The 19,600-nt window shown below is 42.7% G+C and overlaps 1 protein-coding gene and 1 long non-coding RNA gene across 2 annotated transcripts; one reads left to right on the top strand and one right to left on the bottom strand.

The window, feature by feature from the left end:
* The first annotated feature begins 173 nt into the window (after positions 1 to 173).
* On the top strand, positions 174 to 854 carry LOC121859763 (basic salivary proline-rich protein 3-like). The gene has a single exon (XM_042356751.1). It carries the CDS (start codon positions 174 to 176, stop codon positions 852 to 854), a length of 681 nt encoding a protein of 226 aa, XP_042212685.1.
* A 1,085-nt stretch (positions 855 to 1,939) lies between these two features.
* On the bottom strand, positions 1,940 to 18,077 carry LOC121859705. The gene is made up of 3 exons (XR_006087699.1): positions 18,002 to 18,077; positions 6,413 to 6,878; positions 1,940 to 2,750 (listed from the first exon to the last, which is right to left on the bottom strand). It is a non-coding gene; the product is annotated as an uncharacterized LOC121859705 (long non-coding RNA).
* Positions 18,078 to 19,600: the final 1,523 nt, after the last annotated feature.

The raw sequence follows: 19,600 nt of genomic DNA, 5'->3' as shown, positions 1-19,600 counted from the left end.
GTGAGGATCACTTGGCTATGCAAGGCACGAAGGCGCCCCTAGGGCCCTCTCAAGGTCGGACTGTTCTCTTCTCCTATTGGCTGTACTTTGGTGGGTATGCATTTTAGTCCACCAATCACATTTAAGGAAGTAATTGATTGACGTATGCAATATGTACGACACCACGACTAAGTATGCTAAAGGACCCCTGGAAGTGCCGCCACTGGAGTGTCTCAGGGGTCTTCGTTTCCTTTGGGAGGGTTCCTGGAGCTCGCGAAGCCCTTGAGATGGTACCAGGGCCCCAGTCGCCCTTTGGGAGGTTTCATGGGGACTCCGCCGCTCCTGGGAATGTTCAAGGGGCCCTAGGTGTCCCTGGGAGGCTCCCCGGGGCTTCTTCCACATTTGGGACGGTCCCAGGGGCCCCCGCCGCCTCCTGGAGGGGTCTCAGTAGAACCCACCCGCCACTGGGAGGGTCCTTGGGGTCCCCGCTGCCCCTGCAAGGGTCACGGGGGCTTCCGCCGCTCCCGGGAGGATCCCAGGGGCCCCCGTCGCCTCTGGGAGGGTGCCTAGGGCCCTCGACGCCCCTGAGAGGATGCTCACCGCACCTGGGTGGGTCCCAGGAGCCCTGGCCGCCCCTGCAAGGGTCACTGGGATCCCCAGAAGCCCCTTGGAAGGTCGGAGGGGCCCCACCAACCCGGGGAGGGTCTCAGGAGCCTTCGCAGCACCTGGAAAGTCTCAGGGGCCCCCGTCGCCACTATGAGCGTCCCAGGGGCCCCTGCTGCTTCTGGGAGTGTCCCAGCGGCCCCCGTAACCCCTGTGAATGTCCCTGTCGCACCAGGGAGGGTCCCTGGGGCAATTGTTTTTGTGCTATCTAGAGCTCTTGTAAATGCGACTACAACGCCCATCATAAACATTTCCAGTATTATCGCTCCCTTAAAAATGGAATGGAGAATAATATCCAGCAGGAAACATAAGTTGGGGTGTTGTGCTGACTGACTGTTCTCTTCTTTTATTGGCTGTAATTTAGTGGGTATACATTTCAGTTCACCAATCAGGGTCCAAGGAGCCCCAGTCAACCCTGGGATATCCCATGGGCATCCCGCTGCCCCTGGGCCCTCTGCCGTCCCTGGGAGGGTCCTAGAGGAAGCCGCTTACCCTGGGAGGTTCCCTGATGGCACCGCCAACCCTGTAAAACTACCAGGGGCCTCCATCCGCCCCTGGAAGTGTCCCAGAGGTCCTAGCCACTCCTGGGAAGGTCCCAGGGGCCCCCACCGCCCTCTGGAGGGCTCGCGCTGCACCTGGAAGTGTCCCAAGGGCCTCCATGTACCCCTGGACTCCCCGCCACCCTTGGGAGTGTGCCAGGGGCCCCCACCGCTCCCTGAAGGGTTCCCGACACTCCTGGGAGTGTCCCAAGGGCCAATGCCGCACATGGGAAGGTCCCAGGGGCTCCCACCTGTAACTGTAACGGTCTCAGGGGCCCCTGCTGCCTCTTGGAGGGTCTCAGGGCCCCTGCTGCCTCTTGGAGGGTCTCAGGGGCCCCTGCTGCCTCTTGGAGGGTCCTAGCGGCCCCAACCACCCCTGGAAGGATTATTCTTTTTGGTGGCATATATGTGTCTACTTAAATACCTCCTCTGGTTTAAAAAAAATTCATGGATGCTCATTAATATGAAAATTTGGGTCATCCTGGAGTGTTGGATATGATGAGCGTGGTGAGAAGCCTATTTACGTGTCATAGTGTAAGGGCGGCTATTCCTACTCACACTGCGCATCCTTATCTTACTTACTTATGTTCACTGGTTACCACATAACCTCAGTTCCTTTTTGGTAGCATGGACGAGAGCCGGCACGTGAGTATAGTAATTCTGATATCAAGTCACTTGGACGGAAATAAAGGTGAAAACTGTGGGGGAAAATGAACACTCCTAAAACACTCAAAAAACAGGTTTATTAATATGACATACAAAGGGAAAAATATATTATTAACATACCACTCCAAGGTGCAACTCCTCGGCCTACTCCACTGCACTTACTCAGATCCTGTACTCTTACTACACATAACCTCACTGGTGTTACATTACAGTACATAGTTACATGACAACTCCTGGCTTCTCTCAATTGCCAATCCCAGTGGGTACTTACTTCACCCACGTTACTGGTGATACATTTCATTACATACATGACAAACTTACAGATGATACTTCACTCACTGAAACCAACTCATACATGGGTCCACTACCCAACATGGGATAATTATTTCCAATTAATTTTCTCCAAACATATACATCAAACACTGTGGGCCATAGATGCCAGGAATGCGTCCCAGGGTAGGACACTGGGGCTCACGACCGTTGCTGTGATCGGTATCACCACAGAGTCCTCAACCCATCAAAGCAATTGCTGAAATTATACATGTATTAGATCTCAAATAAACATAAAACAAACTTACTGACCATGCCTGTAGGTCTAGACTGCTAGAACTAATGCCCTTGGCATTAAAATCATAAACTAGTAGAAACAACACAAAATACAATATACTCGTACATATAACACAACTTGCGTTAGACAAATAAATTCACTTGTCAAAACTGATGTCAACTGAGAACTAAAACACTTCCAATTGAAATCAAAGCAAATACATCCAAAATATGTCACAATTACAAATAACACTCAGTTACATAACCTTAGTACACTTATGGCCTTCTGGTGACACTCAGAAACAAACACTGCCACGACACTCTTAACACGGCAGATGTTCACTGCTCGCTCATTGTCTGTAAATATCAAAGTATTAACTCGAGTGATCACAACAATTGCTATTGGTACCACTGCAGAAAGGCACCCAAAAAAAAATTACCTTGGCATACAACAACACTTTCCTGAGATTTCACAAAAAGAATGCAAAAAAAAAAATAATTAGGTAGCTAACCTCTGTTTCTCAGACACTTTTCAACACTCTGAACATTACAAGTTTCCACACTTTATTGTACACTTTACTTTAAAACAGATTTCTAATTTCTTTGAGGCAATTGTTCTAACCTAACCTCAAGTAAAGTATTTGTCGTGAACCATTTTCAACTTCTCCGTAAAACCACAGAAAAGAAAAAATTTGCACAGAATTACATACTCTACTGTACACTGGGAAAATTATGAAACAAAATTATTAGCAATCTGAAATATTCATTAGTTACAGTGAAATGATTAGGTACCTGTACAGAGAAATGGTTATTACAAATCACACTTTAAAAAATAAATACCCACAGTATCACATTTATTCCTCCTGACCTGATATCATGTAAATTACATCCCACAGCTGCGAACCAATGTAAGGGCGGCGATTCCTACTCACACTGCCCACCCCTTATCTTACTTTCTTACGTTCACTGGTTACCACATAACCTCAGTTCCTATTTTGGTAGCATGGCGAGGGCCGGCACGTGGGTATAGTAATTCTGATATCAAGTCACTTGGACGGAAATAAAGGTGAAAACTGTGGGGGAAAAATGAACACTCCTAAAATGCTCAAAGAACAGGTTTATTAATATGAAATACAAAGGGAAAAATATATTATTAACATACCACTCCAAGGTGCAACTCCTCGGCCTACTCCACTGCACTTACTCAGATCCTGTACTCTTACTACACATAACCTTACTGGTGTTACATTACAGTACATAGTTACATGACAACTCCTGGCTTCTCTCAATTGCCAATCCCAGTGGGTACTTACTTCACCCACGTTACTGGTGATACATTTCATTTCATACATGACAAACTTACAGATGATACTTCACTCACTGAAACCAACTCATACATGGGTCCACTACCCAACATGGGATAATTATTTCCAATTAATTTTCTCCAAACATACATCAAACAGGAATGCGTCCCAGGGTAGGACACTGGGGCTCACGACCGTTGCTGTGATCGGTGGAAGCCAGACACATGGCGAGTCTGGGGTCTAGCTCCACGAGGTAGAGTGAGCAGATTAATCATGCCGAATCAGCGCCATCGCTCATATATTGATCACTGCTGACTATCCATCGGCTCCGAGCGACCGGTGGGTGTTCAATTAAGCCTTCCCCTGTACCTGTAGACAAGTTGGAGAGGACGCGTCACAGAGGACGACTCTCTACTCGGCAGTGGTTCATATACCCCTGAGTTGCCAGCGATCGCTACTCACGCAATGACAGAAATTAATAACCAACCAACTGTCACTCATTCAAGGATGACCCTCAGTTGACAAATGTCTGGCGAATTACTTGAATTGATTTACACAGACTAATTCAAGATTGAGCTTGCCAGGAAAAAGTGGAAATAAAACGCATTGACAACTGTGTTCGAAAGTGGGACTTACTGGGAGGGATCATGAAGTATAAGAGTAGATGGGGAAAACACGTCTTCTTCTAGGGATAGCTAACCAGCTCCATTCATGTTTTGCGTTCGTGGAGTATAATAAGAATCATTAGTGTTAAAACAGACTAACAGTCAGCGTGACCATGACAAAGCTCCCCCTTTCCCCAAGATTCTTATTATGCGGTAACATTTGCTAAACATGTACAGTAGTCACACACTCTTTAAATAACTGTTACCTTTCAGCATGGTGTCACACTACATACACTCATAACAATGCATCTCAGGATGATTACAGGCATCTGGCACAAAAAAGCATACAAAACAAGAACACAATGGTTACATACCTGGGATTAACGATAGTAAAAAAAAATCTATCATCCCTGACACATCAAATAGGAAACAAATACAGGTAAATATACATACATAAGAATAATGTAATGACATAGAAAAAGCATAAAAATGGGGTTACATACATAACATAAAAAAAAATTGTTACACAATACACACTCTGGAGATACAGCTTCTCATATCAAAAAAGGTTTCACTTAGAGGAGATTGATCAAATACTTACTCGACACTGAGATTTAACTTAGACTTCTCAAGCTAGGACGTAGATAAACGGACCCAATCCAGTCAAAGGAAAGATTTGTTTGACTTTATTCCAAAAAGCCATGTCAAACTCGCGAGTCGTAGCAAACTTCAAGGGATCCCGAACGAGCGGTGATAATCCCAGAATACGATGCAAAATGAAACGGTCCTTATGGGAGCACAACCAAACCAAAACATGTCTTTACTTATGGCATTTGCCATTTAGGAGAAATCAGCGCCATGCTTAACATGCCCGACCCCACCGAAAAGTCACGAACACTACTCCTATACACAACCACAAGCCTGGCCAGGACTTGACACACAAAACTTGAGAATTCACAACTGGTATCTTTACTCAACTGGTAACAGATACCCATCAGATGGTTGCATAACTGCCAATCCATCTTCCAATCTCTGTCTACTGCAACTTGACAATCCCTCTCCAAAAAAAATCTCACAAACACCTACATACTCACAAACATTCCCCTTGTACCACATTCCACACTCATATGGGCAAACAACATACTAACTTCCCACAGCTTACTGATGCAAGGCAACAACACATTCTCTAACTTACCAGTTCTACTTCTCAATTGCAACACAAATATGCAAAACATCACTCTTCACCATGCACATCAACAACCAATGCATTCCAGTCAAAGGTCTACAACCCATTAAAGAAATCTCGGCAACACTGATGCCAGTCTCTCACATAACTAGCAAGAGAGGCACTCCTCACTCTTCCCTTCTACACCTCCCTGTCCATCAGGCCATCCTCCTGATGAAGCAACTGGTGGTGAGACCTGGGTGTCATTCCTGTGAATGAACACGTCTCTACCCACATACTTCTCAACTCTACACATCAACTTACTGGACACAGGTTCTGAGCTGACTGCCCTGAACTGCTCTCTTGTGACACCCATCATGCCTGGAGGTCACAACAACTCACTGTAACTACACAACAGGGGCACCTTGCACACCTTCAAAAACAAACGGATTACTGCCTAACTGTCCTTCTAATACTCAAAAAACACTTGAAATACTGTTCAAAATTATTGCACAAATACTACTCAACTTATTACTCACTCCCCTAGTGATAATACTGGAATGTGAACTTTACTTTACTGCTTCACTGATGAATACATGAGGAAAACATCACTGTACTCTTTGTCACTTTCCAAGACAAACTTACTGTGCACACTCAAAGGCAATTGTACTTGTTATTGTCAATCTCTGTAGGGTGCAACACTGTAGGAACTCTTACCGAATTACACTGTACAGTACACTAGAAAATCAAACAACTTAAAAAAGAAAACCAAAAACATATCCATTACTGAGTCTTGCTCAAAAAAAAAAAAATAAAGTGGTAATACTTTAGGAGACTGTCCCCTCGGTACTCAATAAGTATTCGCTGTCTTTCCAATTGCAAAGATTTTAACACTGTTATCACATCACAATGTACTCTGTTGTACTCACAAATGGGGGTCCTTACATGTATTTTCAACAATCAATTACAAAGATTGCGTTCTTTCACAGATGTCCATATCACCACAGAGTCCTCAACCCATCAAAGCAATTGCTGAAATTATACATGTATTAGATCTCAAATAAACATAAAACACACTTACTGACCATGCCTGTAGGTCTAGACTGCTAGAACTAATGCCCTTGGCATTAAAATCATAAACTAGTAGAAACAACACAAAATACAATATACTCGTACATATAACACAACTCGCGTTATACAAATAAATTAACTTGTCAAAACTGATGTCAACTGAGAACTAAAACACTTCCAATTGAAATCAAAGCAAATACATCCAAAATATGTCACAATTACAAACAACACTCAGTTACATAACCTTAGTACAGTACACTTATGGCCTTCTGGTGACACTCAGAAACAAACACTGCCACGACACTCTTAACACGGTAGATGTTCACTGCTCGCTCATTGTCTGTAAATATCAAAGTATTAACTCGAGTGATCACAACAATTGCTATTGGTACCACTGCAGAAAGGCACCCAAAAAAAAAATTACACTGTACTTGACCATAAGATGAGTTCTATGTTAGTGTGTCTAGTGATTTAATAAATAGTTACTTAAGCTAACCCAACCTATCTTAAGTATTTTGCCCTTAGCTTTACACTGTCCCCCGACTCATAATAGTAATGGCATTTAATTGGGCTTCACACGAGCTTACACCCCATCAAAAATAATAATACAAATGAAGCAGTGAACAAAAAATAATTAAAAAACAAATAAAGTGCAAAATTTAACAGTGAACAACCAAAAATAATAAAAACAAATAAAGTACAAAATAAAACTGAATATGGAGGAAGCAGTTCAATGTTATATAGACCACAATATCACAACGTACAGTATTTATCAAGTATATTCAAGTGAGCTGCAGTACTGAAAAGGCTTTCAATACCTGTGTTTTTATATTTTTGTTGTTTATTTATTTATTATTGTAACACAAACAAATTATGTTTTATCAGAATTAACATTGATCCTGACATCTTTTCTTAATTGTAATTGCTTAAAGTTATTTCAACGGCAGAGAGCACGCGGTAGGATAGCCCCTTTTAGATACGTGAATTTAAGAATACCAGAAAATCGAAACTATTTTTTCGAAGGGCTTGGAGACATACAAAAGGATGGAGCCTCATTGCATCGCTTGAGTTAGTCTTATTAGAAGAAGAGAAATCTTACACTATTAAGCTCATGCAGTTCGTGAATTAGAATGTGGTAAATAAAAACAATAATTGATCATATACTGTAAGTGTTTGTTAAATGTTATTGCTCTGTGCTTATGAGATGTTGATGTTTTGAAATTTTTGGGTAATTGATATTAATAAAGAATAGTTTAGAAGGCAGAGTAAATAAGCGTTCTTGTGTGGGGGGGGGGGGTTGAAAATATTACAAGAGTTACCCCCATCTGCTACTTCTTCTATTATACCTGAGTGGCTGACATCAAAGAGAACGTTGTCGCCTCGGAACTCATACTTAATTACATTATCCGAGACTTAGTAATTTTGGTTTATTTATTTTTTATTTTTTTATCTTTTAATTAATTCTGAATTTGGCTGTCACGTCTTTAAATTTATCCTCACACTCACCCCAGCTACGGCAACATCTCAACATCTTTCACACACCAATTACAGTCAGTTTTATTGGGGATGAAACTGATACATCGGACACAGTATTTTTAAAGCCTAAACAAAGGATCCCCCTGGAAATAAAGCATTATGGCGATTTTCTTGTGCTATCCTCGGTAGACTCAACTTACTGTTTACCGTTCTCTGTACTGTCTATGTACTTGTGAATCAGTGTGAAATTCTACGAAGATTTTACTGAATAACTAACTAACGGACAAGCTGGAAAGTGATAGTGATAAGGGAGAATTGATAAATTATCCTGACTGGTTTCTTGTTTCATCGATGGTCAATACAAAAATCATTCTGTCACACACGCTACGTTACTTCAGTTATACTCGCCATACTGTCATACACGCTACGCCAACTCAATCATATTTATCATACAATGAGCCAAACATGGAATCTTATTTTATACACACTGCTTCACTGATGACATACTTACATACGTGAAGAGAAAAAAGCTCAGTTGTATAATGCTCGCAGTGAAATAAAACAAACACAAGTGGCAGACTAGAGTTCAATACGTACTCACACAAGAGTACAATGCTCTCTCTCTCTCTCTCTCTCTCTCTCTCTCTCTCTCTCTGTGCCGTTGCTAGCTAGAAGGAATACGTGTTGAAATGCATTTGTTCTGTGAGCGATTGGACTTTATGGACGAAGTGAATATACAGTGAAACTCGAAACCTCCGGATCAATTACTAGCCAGGGGATAGGAAGGTACAGTGTGTGTGTGTGTGTGTGTGTGTGTGCCAAGGGAGGTGGTCGTCCAAGGTATAAAAAGATCACATAAAAACTCAGGCTAGGAGCAATTCTCTAGTTTTACTGTCTCTCAACCTCTGTTGGAAACTCAACGGGAATTCTCTAACACGTGTAAATAGTTCAGTAAAACACACAGATTGATCAGATTCCGGTTTCCTTTACAACTTTTTTTTTTTGGCGTAGACAGGAGGATAAAATCTTTTGTCGTATAAACTTTACCGAAAGAAAATTTAGTCACGAGATATTCTTTTATTTATAGTATGTAATGAATGATACAAAAATAGGTTGATCTAGTGTCCGTAAATTCTGTTTTATATAGTAGTATGCTTGTAACGAATGGTACAGAAAATACAATTAAGTATAGATTTTGTTTCAGAGTTATGTGAGAAAATAATTTATCTACGTGTGAAAACAACTACACATTAACGATGGGAATATTTAGTTTATGTAAACGAAATGCCAACAATGGTTGATTAGTGTTCAATGTAAACTTAGAAGCAGAGAAGAGGGATGGGGAGGAGGGAGGGGTGTGTAGGGAGGGGGTGAGGGAGGTAGGGATGGAAAGGAGGGTACTGAGGGAGGCATGGGTGGTGAGGAAGGTAGGGTGATGTGGGAGGTATAGGGAGGGAGTGGGGGTGTGAAGAAGGTAGGGATGGAGAGGAGGGTGGTGAGGAAGGGAGGTGAGGGACACGCTGACCCAGGTGACCTCGTCAGCTTCAATAAGGATGGAGTGTCACCTATATGAGAACAGTGACAGCTGAGGCCACAAGACCGAAATACGAGGATACTCTCTCTCTCTCTCTCTCTCTCTCTCTCTCTCTCTCTCTCTCTCTCTCTCTCTCTGTTGTGTGATTACCGTGAAGATTTTTTTGGGGGGGTGAGGTGAGGTTAGATTAGGTTAGGCTAGGTTGGTTGGTTGAGTTTAGGTTAAGGAGGTGGTGGATGAGTGGTCTAAATACTGATTAGTGTCTTGTCGACTTTTCTTGCTTAGTTCAATATTTATCAAATTCTCTCCATACTAAAAGGTAACACGATACACCTGAGGTAAACAAAGGTAATTAATAACATATCGTTGTGGTGTATTAATCAAAGCGGCAGAATACGAGAAAGATACATAGTAACTTCCAGAAATGGTTCATATTATTCTTTGTACGTGTGTGTGTGTGTGTGTGTGGTCGTCACCGGATATGACCAATCCTGATTTTGACCCAGCTAGTAGGGGTCACTGTGAGGCCACGACCCAATTAGACTTTGGAGGAATGTTGGAATGTGAGAAATAAGGTAAGGAGGAGGAGGAGAAAGAGTAGAGAAGGGGGAGGGAGAAGGTTAGGTTAGGTTAGCAATATTGAAGCTGCTGCAACTTTTTTATTCAACATTTACCAAGAAAGAAAGAAGGAAAGAAATAAAGAAAGAATAGCAGTTTTTATTTAAGATATGGGAAGGCCAATGAAAATTCCAATATGCTTTTCAATATTTGAGGGAAGAATCACAGTAAAGAGTCACAGGAAAGTCTTAAGTTTTGCTATAGGGCTTAAGTAATATTTTCATAAACAGTCGGAATAAAGTTAGGTTAGGTTAGGTTTTCCAATGACTTTTCCCTGTAACTTTTGCAATATAATTTCTTCCTATGACTTTTTCCTATGACTTTTATCCTGCATTTTTTCCAGTGACTTTTGGTGCGATTTTTCATGAGATTTTTTTTTTCCTTTGACTTTCTCCTACAATCGTATTTATAGTCACCAAGACCACGAGAGTACAAGCACACGTTGCAACAGCCATCATTCTAAAAGTTGCAAGATATCACTACCATGGACCACAAGTCATTATAGGTGGTCGTGAGGCGTGAGTGTGAAAAGGAGGTGAATCCATCAACAATACTCACTGTTTGACTCTGTATGGGGTTTTGGTTAGGTTAGGTTGGGTTAGGTTAGGGTTAGGGCTAAGTTAGTATTAGTGATAGGTTAGGTTAGTGTTAGGGTACGTTAGGTTAGGATAGGTTAAATAAGTGTTAGGTTAGATTAGGTTAGGTTAGGTTTGGTTAAGTTAGGCTTACTGTAGGTATCAAAACATACATGAAATTATCTACAGTTGCAAGTTGACGTATTGGTGATTGCAGAGATTAACTCTTTGAGGATGATAATTTAATTGAACCTTTTGAGTACGATAGTTTAAACCATCTCCCCAAAAAGTTAAACCATCGTCCTTAAAAACGTTAAATCATCGTTCTCAAAGGATTTAAATCATCAACAAAAGGTATAAAACAAATCCTCAAAAAAGGTTAGATTCTCTTCATCAATAGGGTTAAATACTTAAGACCATAAGAACATAAGAAAATAAGGAGTCTGCAATAGGCTGGTTGGCCTGTGCATGGCAGCTCCTGTCGAGAGTTACTACCACTCTCTATCATCCATGAATCTATCCAGTCTCCTTTTGAAACTTTCCAGCGTTCCAGCACTTACTACATAGTTGCTAAGCTTGTTCCACTCGTCCATCACCCTATTTGTGAACCAGTTCCTTCCTATCTCCCTCCTATGTCTCCAGTCTATATAACAGTTGAATGTGTTTTACTATGTCCAGTTACGAGAGAGAGAGAGAGTGTTGCAGGTGGTGAGTGGGGAGGTTGAGAGAAAATAATGAGTAGTGTGTTGCGGGCGATTCCTGCGGTCACCTCTCATGGCGGCCACCCCCTCCTCCTTCCTCCGCCGTGATTTCTGTATCATATTCCGTTGATCACGAGCATTACTTGGATGTGGTGATAATATATGTAGACTATAATATACACTGGTTGTACTGTATAAGGTTGTGGTGAGGGAGGGAGGGAGGGAGGAGAGAGTGTGTGGGTCGTGGCAGCAGGTTACCCCGGGGGCGACGACTCACGTGTCGGACGGGCGTTTGACGACGCCAGTTTCCTCCACCTTACGTTCACACTTTTATGTGTGCACGAACACGTACTGTGACTGGACATCTCTTCCTTACCCTCAAATGACGTGTTTATAATAAAAGAAAATTACGCAATTGTCATCTTAGACATACAGACATAAATTGAGAATTGAAGAGAAAACGTAAAATACTAGTTCAGTAAGAGACGAAAATGAAAACCAACAGTTGTTAAACTAAACGAAAATCTCCAAATATCGCGGTGCGGTGTTTCGCCTGCGGTCATTTGTACACGCACCGCCCGTGGTCACTGGACACGTGCTGGCTGTGTCCGAACATCACTACCTCAGTCACTGAACAAAATATAACTCTGAATTTTGAACATTTTCACACACGCTTGAATAAAAACCATCTTTTGTGTGGCGCTTTAGTTTGAACACCAATTAAAATTATACGACACACGCCGGCCACTCACACAACGCAGTCTGTAAGTGAAGTGTGAGGACAGATAGAGAATGTTATTGATATCAGAGAGCGACAGGGTTGACCTTGTGTCAACCTCGTGCGATTCTTTACAGTTTTTAGGCTTTGATGGTCTTTACGTTTATTCTCTGACCAACCATTTAATTCAACCATACAGATCTATAGCACAGAAAATTAGTTCCTTTCGTTCAAGCTTGTCTGTTTCACCAGTTCAAGCTTATGTCTGTTTCACCAGTTCAAGCTTATGTCTGTTTCGCCAGATCAAGCTTATGTCTGTTTCACCAGTTTTATTTGATATGTGAGAAGCTTCTTTTTTATGATACAGGAATTTTATAGAGAGACATATAGTTTGCATGAGAGTTTTATACATATTGTGTGTATGAGGATTGTATACATATAATCTATGTATATGTGAGTTATATACATACATATATGCAAGTAAATCACTGTAGGTGCGCGTGATCCAAGTATATGCTGATAACCACAAGGAAACAAGAAAACACGAAGTTCCCAAGTGCTTCAGGGGTGAGTACAGACTGTACTCACCCCTGAAGATGTGAATTACACGAAAGCGCTTGGGAACTTCGTGTTATCTTGTTTCCTTGTGGTTATCAGCATATACATATATACATGAATTCATACAAAGGGGGTTGTATTTTTACCTGTTTTTAATTAGCATAATTCCTGTATCTTCTGACTAAATTACTTAGGCAGAACAAAATTTTTAAGTAACCTAACCTAACCTATAAAAAGAATTTGGTTACTAGACTGTCATGAAATTCGAGAGTGGACATTCTCGGTAACTGTTGTGAAAATTTGTTGTGTGAGCATGAGTGAACTTTCAGCAGTACAAGTGATTGTTCTTTATATAAGGCTGCCGACGACAGTACTGTAGGTTAACCCAAACATTAAAAACACTATGAAATATCCTCGTTTCAATGTTACCTAATGCACCCCACCTACACTGGCTGACAGCAATTAAACTCGTAATGTTTCCCAGTCTTTCAAAGTTTTTCACATTTGGTATTTGCTGTATCAAGTGTTCAAACAGCCTTATCTCTACTAATCAACTTAGCCGGCCTCTCGTCACATATTTTGGCCCTATATATAAATGTGAGAGTTGTGGATTCTTGCGGCGTTAGAGGAACCAGAAAGACGCCCAGGGAGGCGTTGTAGGGAGAGGAGGCCCCGGGGACGACCAGAATCACTCAAGGTGGATAGATGTGGTGTTGAGGGACCAAGGGGTGAGGAACTCATTGTGAGGGACACGAGAGGAGTGATGCAAGAGACACAGTGAATGGGGAGAGGTCATGTCAGACTCGTATCAATAACAAACACCTTTAGTCAACAACGCAGCGCTGCTCCTGGCCACTCTTCCCTTCACACACACACACACACACACACACACACACACACACACACACACACTACTACTACTACTACTTTGCTGTCACTCGGAATCGAGTATGACGATCATCCAGCTATGATACAATGATATGAGTTATTTGGGATGTCACCTTCATTGGTGTGTTTTGAGGTGACTAAAGAGGCCGATACGGGACCGGCAGAGTCGTTTACAGATGTTGCACATGTGGAGGGCTACATCTAGTGCGGGAGGGGCGGTGGCAGCATCTTTTCGGCGTACACACACAGAGTGGCACCTGCAACGTCTCTCAGAAACTGTTGACATGTGCAGTGTGAGGACCTGTACCTACACCTACACCACCACCTACACCTGCACCACCATCTACACCTGCACCACCACCTACAACACCACCACCACCACCACCTACACCTGCACCACCATCTACACCCCTACCACCACCTACACACCACCTACACCACCTACACCACACACACCTGCACCACCACCTACACACCACCTACACTTGCACAACTTTCCAGTAAATTCAATTACAGAACTTGTTTCGGTCTTTTGGAGAAATCCTCACGTTATCTTTGTGAGGAGTTTACAGAGGTGGAAGGGGAGGAGGATGGGGGTTGAAGGAGGCTGGGAGGGAGGGAGGAAAGTGTGGGTGAGGAGGGGAGGTTGTAGGAGGAGGAAAGAAGAGGGGAGGAGGTTCGAGAAAATTAGGAGGGGTGGTAGAAAGGGGGAGGGAGAGAAGGAGGTTAGGAGGAAGGTGAGAAGGAAAGGGAGAGAGGGAGGGAGATAAGGAGGGAAAGGAGAGGGAGGGAGATAAGGAGGGAAAGGAGAGGGAGGATAGAGGGGAATGGGAGATGAGTAAAATGTTGCGTAGGTGCGATGGTGGTAGAGGTGAACTGGGAGGGAAGAGGGGGGGGGGGGTATTCACCTACTCAGAACTACCTCTTCAAATTATACCTATTCTGTTGTATACTATGTGTTTGTATAACTGTAAAATATTATATGTCATAACACTGTACAGAACAAACATCATCTTTCTTCTCTACTATATACGTGTTAGTACTCGTTCACCTGATCTGCTACTTGCTTATATTTTGTCTAATATTTCACAAATCTTATGATATTGTACTCATTAATATTTTTTTTAATGTATCGAGCTATGTGATTCCATTCATGATTGTATTTTAAACATACATTTAATTTATCCGGAATTACACAAGCCCATACTACAGAATCCACTGATATAAGGTCGGCAGAATACCAAATATGGACTAGTTGTTTTCGTTGTACTGTTGACGTTAAAGACACCAAATATAGCAAGCTGCCTAATGTCTGTGCCGACAAGTGCGTAGGGAACCAGGTAAACATCTCTAAATTACCAACAATAACTAAAACAATTTACAAGTTCACCCATTATGTCAGCTTAGCGAGTCTGTACTGTATAGGAAGGATGGAGGAGGTGGGCAGGAAGGAGAGGAATGTGGGATGGTGATTAGAGAGAGAGAGAGAGAGAGAGAGAGACTTCGATACAAGAAATACTGTCCAGGTAAACGTTGATGAAGAACACTATCAGATTCCCTAAAAGGACTTGGAGAGGGTGTAGTTGATCCCGGTGTGTGGTGTTGTGTCTGGTCAGTGTAGGGGAGGAGAGGGACCCTGTCTTAGGAGGCCCCTCAAGTAATACTCAAGAAACATGAACGTGAAGAGGGCATGGCTGGCTGAGTGCTAGGTTGGGTGAGGAGGGAAGTCTTGATGAAGGTGGTGTGTTGAGGCTGGTGGCTGTTGTGAGGTGCACTGTATGAGAGGGTGTAGTGGTGGTGGTAGTGTACTGTAAGGGGGTGTGGTGGTGATAGAACAGTGATAGTGGTTATGGTAATAGTGATGGTGGAGGGAGTGGTGTGGGTGGGATGGATGAAGTAAAGATGATGGTGGTAATGGTGGTGGTGATGGTGAATAGAATGATAGTTAAGTTAGTCATTGATGTGATAATAGTTCAGATATAATACGGTGACGATTTTAACATATACAATACGATCATAATATTTTAAACTCTTGACTATTTTTTTTCTTTTTTACACACTATAGTCATTAATTTCAGATATTCAATTAATACTTTTTGTAACTCTAGTCCAGTAAAGTCTTTCCTTCTCATGCTAGTTGGACCAAACACTCTATCAAACGTGTCAAGTGATCCTCAGAATACCCTGACGTTGTCCTCGAGTGAGTTGTAAGTTGAGTCAGATTTCTCAAACACGACATCTTCACGCTGTTCCTTGCATCAATAGGTAGTTCCTCTTCCCTATGCGTCTAACCTATAGATGGTAAGACATCAAGAACAAGAAACAAGCAAGTCCCTCTCCTGTGTTTCTGATAGACTTCCCCGAGCTCATTATATCTGTCTTTAATTCATACAGTGTTTTAAGAAGCACCAACTACAGGCATGTGTACGTGGGTGTATCGCAGGTGTGTAGTGTGAGCATTACAATTGTACACCCCGAATGGCGAACAAATACGGAGCCACATTAGAAGAATAAAGCAAACAAAAAACATTTAAATAAACTTACGAGAATGAGTGGAAATAGACAAACCGAAATATATTCACTTTCTGGGAATGAGAGGGCGGAGATAATTTGGAAATAATACGCGGCTCCCTCTAGGGCACACCTGTTATTAAGTGTCAGTACCCGTAGCTGCAGGTGAGAGTTGCAAATAAGGTAATCCAATGCAGGTACTGACGTATGAAATTAATTTTATCACCAACCTCCTCCTCCTCCCCCTCTTCCTCCTCCTCTTCCTCCTCCTCCTCCTCCTTCTCGTCCTTCCTTCCCCCTCTCCTTCCTTGTTGTGAGGGAAATGAGTCAGCCTGATTCAAGTTCGTGATGTAAACAGTAGCTGCCAATTTTTCCTTGATATCAGGTCCATTGGGCGTAATAGACCTAGCTTGTAAACATTCTATAATCCTTTGGTCTTTAGGCACCTTCCTCCACATACCAATTGATCCACTTAATATATATCTCTCTCTCTGTTGTCTCCACTGGACGCTGACCACTCCTGGACAACGAGATCATAGCTTGTGGTTTGGTGCCTCTGAGGTGGTCGTACCGTACTGGGTGTTCACGGCGATTACGAGACGATGTTGTGACTTCGGTGTTCAGTGATGTTCAAGACAAAGGACAGGATGTTAAGAGAGAGAGAGAGAGAGAGAAGAATTTTAAAAGTTTGAGGACAAATATAGAAGGGAAAGTTTAACAAAGACAGCTGGAAGTTGTGAGACCTTATCTCTCTCTGTCTCTATTTCTGTCCCTTTCTCTCCCACACTTTCTCTCTCTCTCTTTCTCACTCTCTGTCTCTTTTTTCTTTATCTCTATCTCTGGGGGTAGTGATGAAGTCTGTCTGGTGTTCATTTCTGGGGTACTTATGTTTGTCTCTGGGGGATGATGAAGTTTCTCTAGGGAACGAAGGAGTATTCTCACATTGATTTATCTCTGGGGGTTTGTTCCATCCACTGGCTATTAAGGGGAACACTCAGAGCAGAGAGGCTTACAAGGACCCGAGGGCAAGGGGCAGGAGGTAGTGTGAGGAAGGAATATAATGCGTCCAAGAATGAAGGAAACTACAGTACTCCTATATCACAGCCTACAGTATATCAATCACTCCTATATCACAGCCTATATCAATCACTCCTATATCACAGCCTATATCAATCACTCCTATATCACAGACTATATCAATCACTCCTATATCACAGCCTATATCAATCACTCCTATATCACAGCCTATATCAATCACTCCTATATCACAGCCTATATCAATCATTCCTATATCACAGCCTATATCAATCACTCCTATATCACAGACTATATCAATCACTCCTATATCACAGCCTATATCAATCACTCCTATATCACAGCCTATATCAATCACTCCTATATCACAGCCTATATCAATCACTCCTATATCACAGCCTATATCAATCACTCCTATATCACAGCCTATATCAATCACTCCTATATCACAGCCTATATCAATCACTCCTATATCACAGCCTATATCAATCACTCCTATATCACAGCCTATATCACAGCCTATATCTAACCAACTGATGTTTATCTAACTCCCTCCTAAATCTTAGTTTCTCTAAGTCAAAACCATTGCTATGTTTTCATTTCTGATTTGATAGTTTAAGATGGAAGGAAGGAAGGAAACGCCCCCGAAAACACACGTATACACAACAAAAACACACACAAAAACAAACAACCGCCCCCCATACACAGATTCATACCCAAACAACGACAAGTATGTAAGCAAATAAACTAACACACACACAAACACACACGTACACACCCGGAAGTGAAATTTGTCCAAGAAAACGGAATGGCGTTTCACATCGCCTAAATGGGATGGTAAACTCTTACCTTTGTCGACTCAACGGAAAATGTGACTACTGAGGTTACAAACTGCTCAAGTCTCCCCCCAGTTGAAGATGTTTGCTGAAGAAAAAGAGAGAGAGAAAAAAAAGAAGATTATTTTCCTATAAACATTTGCAAAAAAAAGAAAGATTATTATTATTATTATTATTATTATTATTATTTCTCTGGGTCAATCCATCCATCATGCATTTATCAGTAGTTTGCCTAAAGCCTCACTCCCTTCGGTTCCCTTCCCTTCCCTCCCACCCTTCCTACCTCTCTGCCTCCCTCTCACCTCTCTTTTTTCCCCTCTCCAACATCCCTCACCCAATTTTACCAGCCCCTCCTCCCCTCTTCACCCATTTCCTTTCCTGTCATCCTTCTGCCCTTCCCTTCATCCCTCCTCCTCTTCGCTCCTTCCCTTCCTTCCTCTCTCTCCTTTACCTCCCCTCTCCATTTCCTTCCCTCCCCCTCTCCCCTCTCCTGGCAGTACCAACATACCTGCTTTATCATTGAGAGCAGGTTATCTGCCAACTGCTTGCTCCCCCTCCTCCCCCTCCCCTTTCTCCCCCCTCCCCTCTACTCCTCTCACATCCCTTCTCACTGTAATTGCTCAGACACTTTGTGAGGCACGACCAAAGTATGTCTCGAGGGTACACGACCAAGAGGTATGTCTAGAGGTTGATAGGGTATGTCTCGAAGGGTACGATAAGGGGTATGTCTCGAAGAAGGGTACGATGAGGTATGTCTCGAAGGGTACGACCAGGGTATGTCTCGAGAGAATTTTGACGGGTATGTCTCAAAGGGTACGACCAAGGTATGTCTGGGAACGACCAAGGGTATGTCTTAAAGGGAATTTTACGACCAAAGGGTATGTCTCAAAGGGGTACGACCAAGGTATGTCTCCGGGGTACGACCAAGGGTATGTCTCAAAAGAATTTTGACCAAGGGGTATGTCTCAAAGGTACGACCAAGATTTATGTCTCCAAGAACGACCAAGGGGTATGTCTCCAAAGGCCACAAAGGAGCGATAAGGATAAGTAACCAATGGGGAGAGTGGTGTTTGCAAGGTGAGAGTGTTAAGATGTAGTGTTGCAGAGAGTGAGATAGGAGGGAGTAATGAAGCAAATTTACTACGACCACCACCACCACCATCACCACCACCACCACCATCACCACCATCACCACCACCACCATCACCACTACACCGATCACCACAAGTACATCTACAACCACCACAACCACCATCAGCACAATCACTCTCACCTCCTTTTCCTCCCTCAATCGTTCAGGTGTTGAGCTTCACCTTCACTATGTAGACTTCAGGTAACAATAATAAACATAGAGGACCACCGTCATGTGTCCCTGCTGACTGTAGCCGAGTCCTTCTTTGGGGGAAACACTTTGAGGTACCTGAATGTCTCAACTGATCTGTGATGGTAAACAGACCATCAGCTGATAACTAGTGTAGGGAGGCTGGTGTGTATGTATGAGGGAACACACACACACACACACACACACACAGACTAGGCGTCCCCTGATCTCTCGCTGCTGCCGGGTATCACGTCTTCCTCTTAACAAGGTGAGACAAACACATGGGCTGTA

This window comes from Homarus americanus, unplaced genomic scaffold, assembly GCF_018991925.1.
Source record: "Homarus americanus isolate GMGI-L3 unplaced genomic scaffold, GMGI_Hamer_2.0 scaffold27231, whole genome shotgun sequence".
NCBI lineage: Eukaryota > Metazoa > Arthropoda > Malacostraca > Decapoda > Nephropidae > Homarus > Homarus americanus.
Note: the sequence above shows the minus strand (reverse complement) of the source record. Positions and strands in the feature narration are given on the sequence as shown.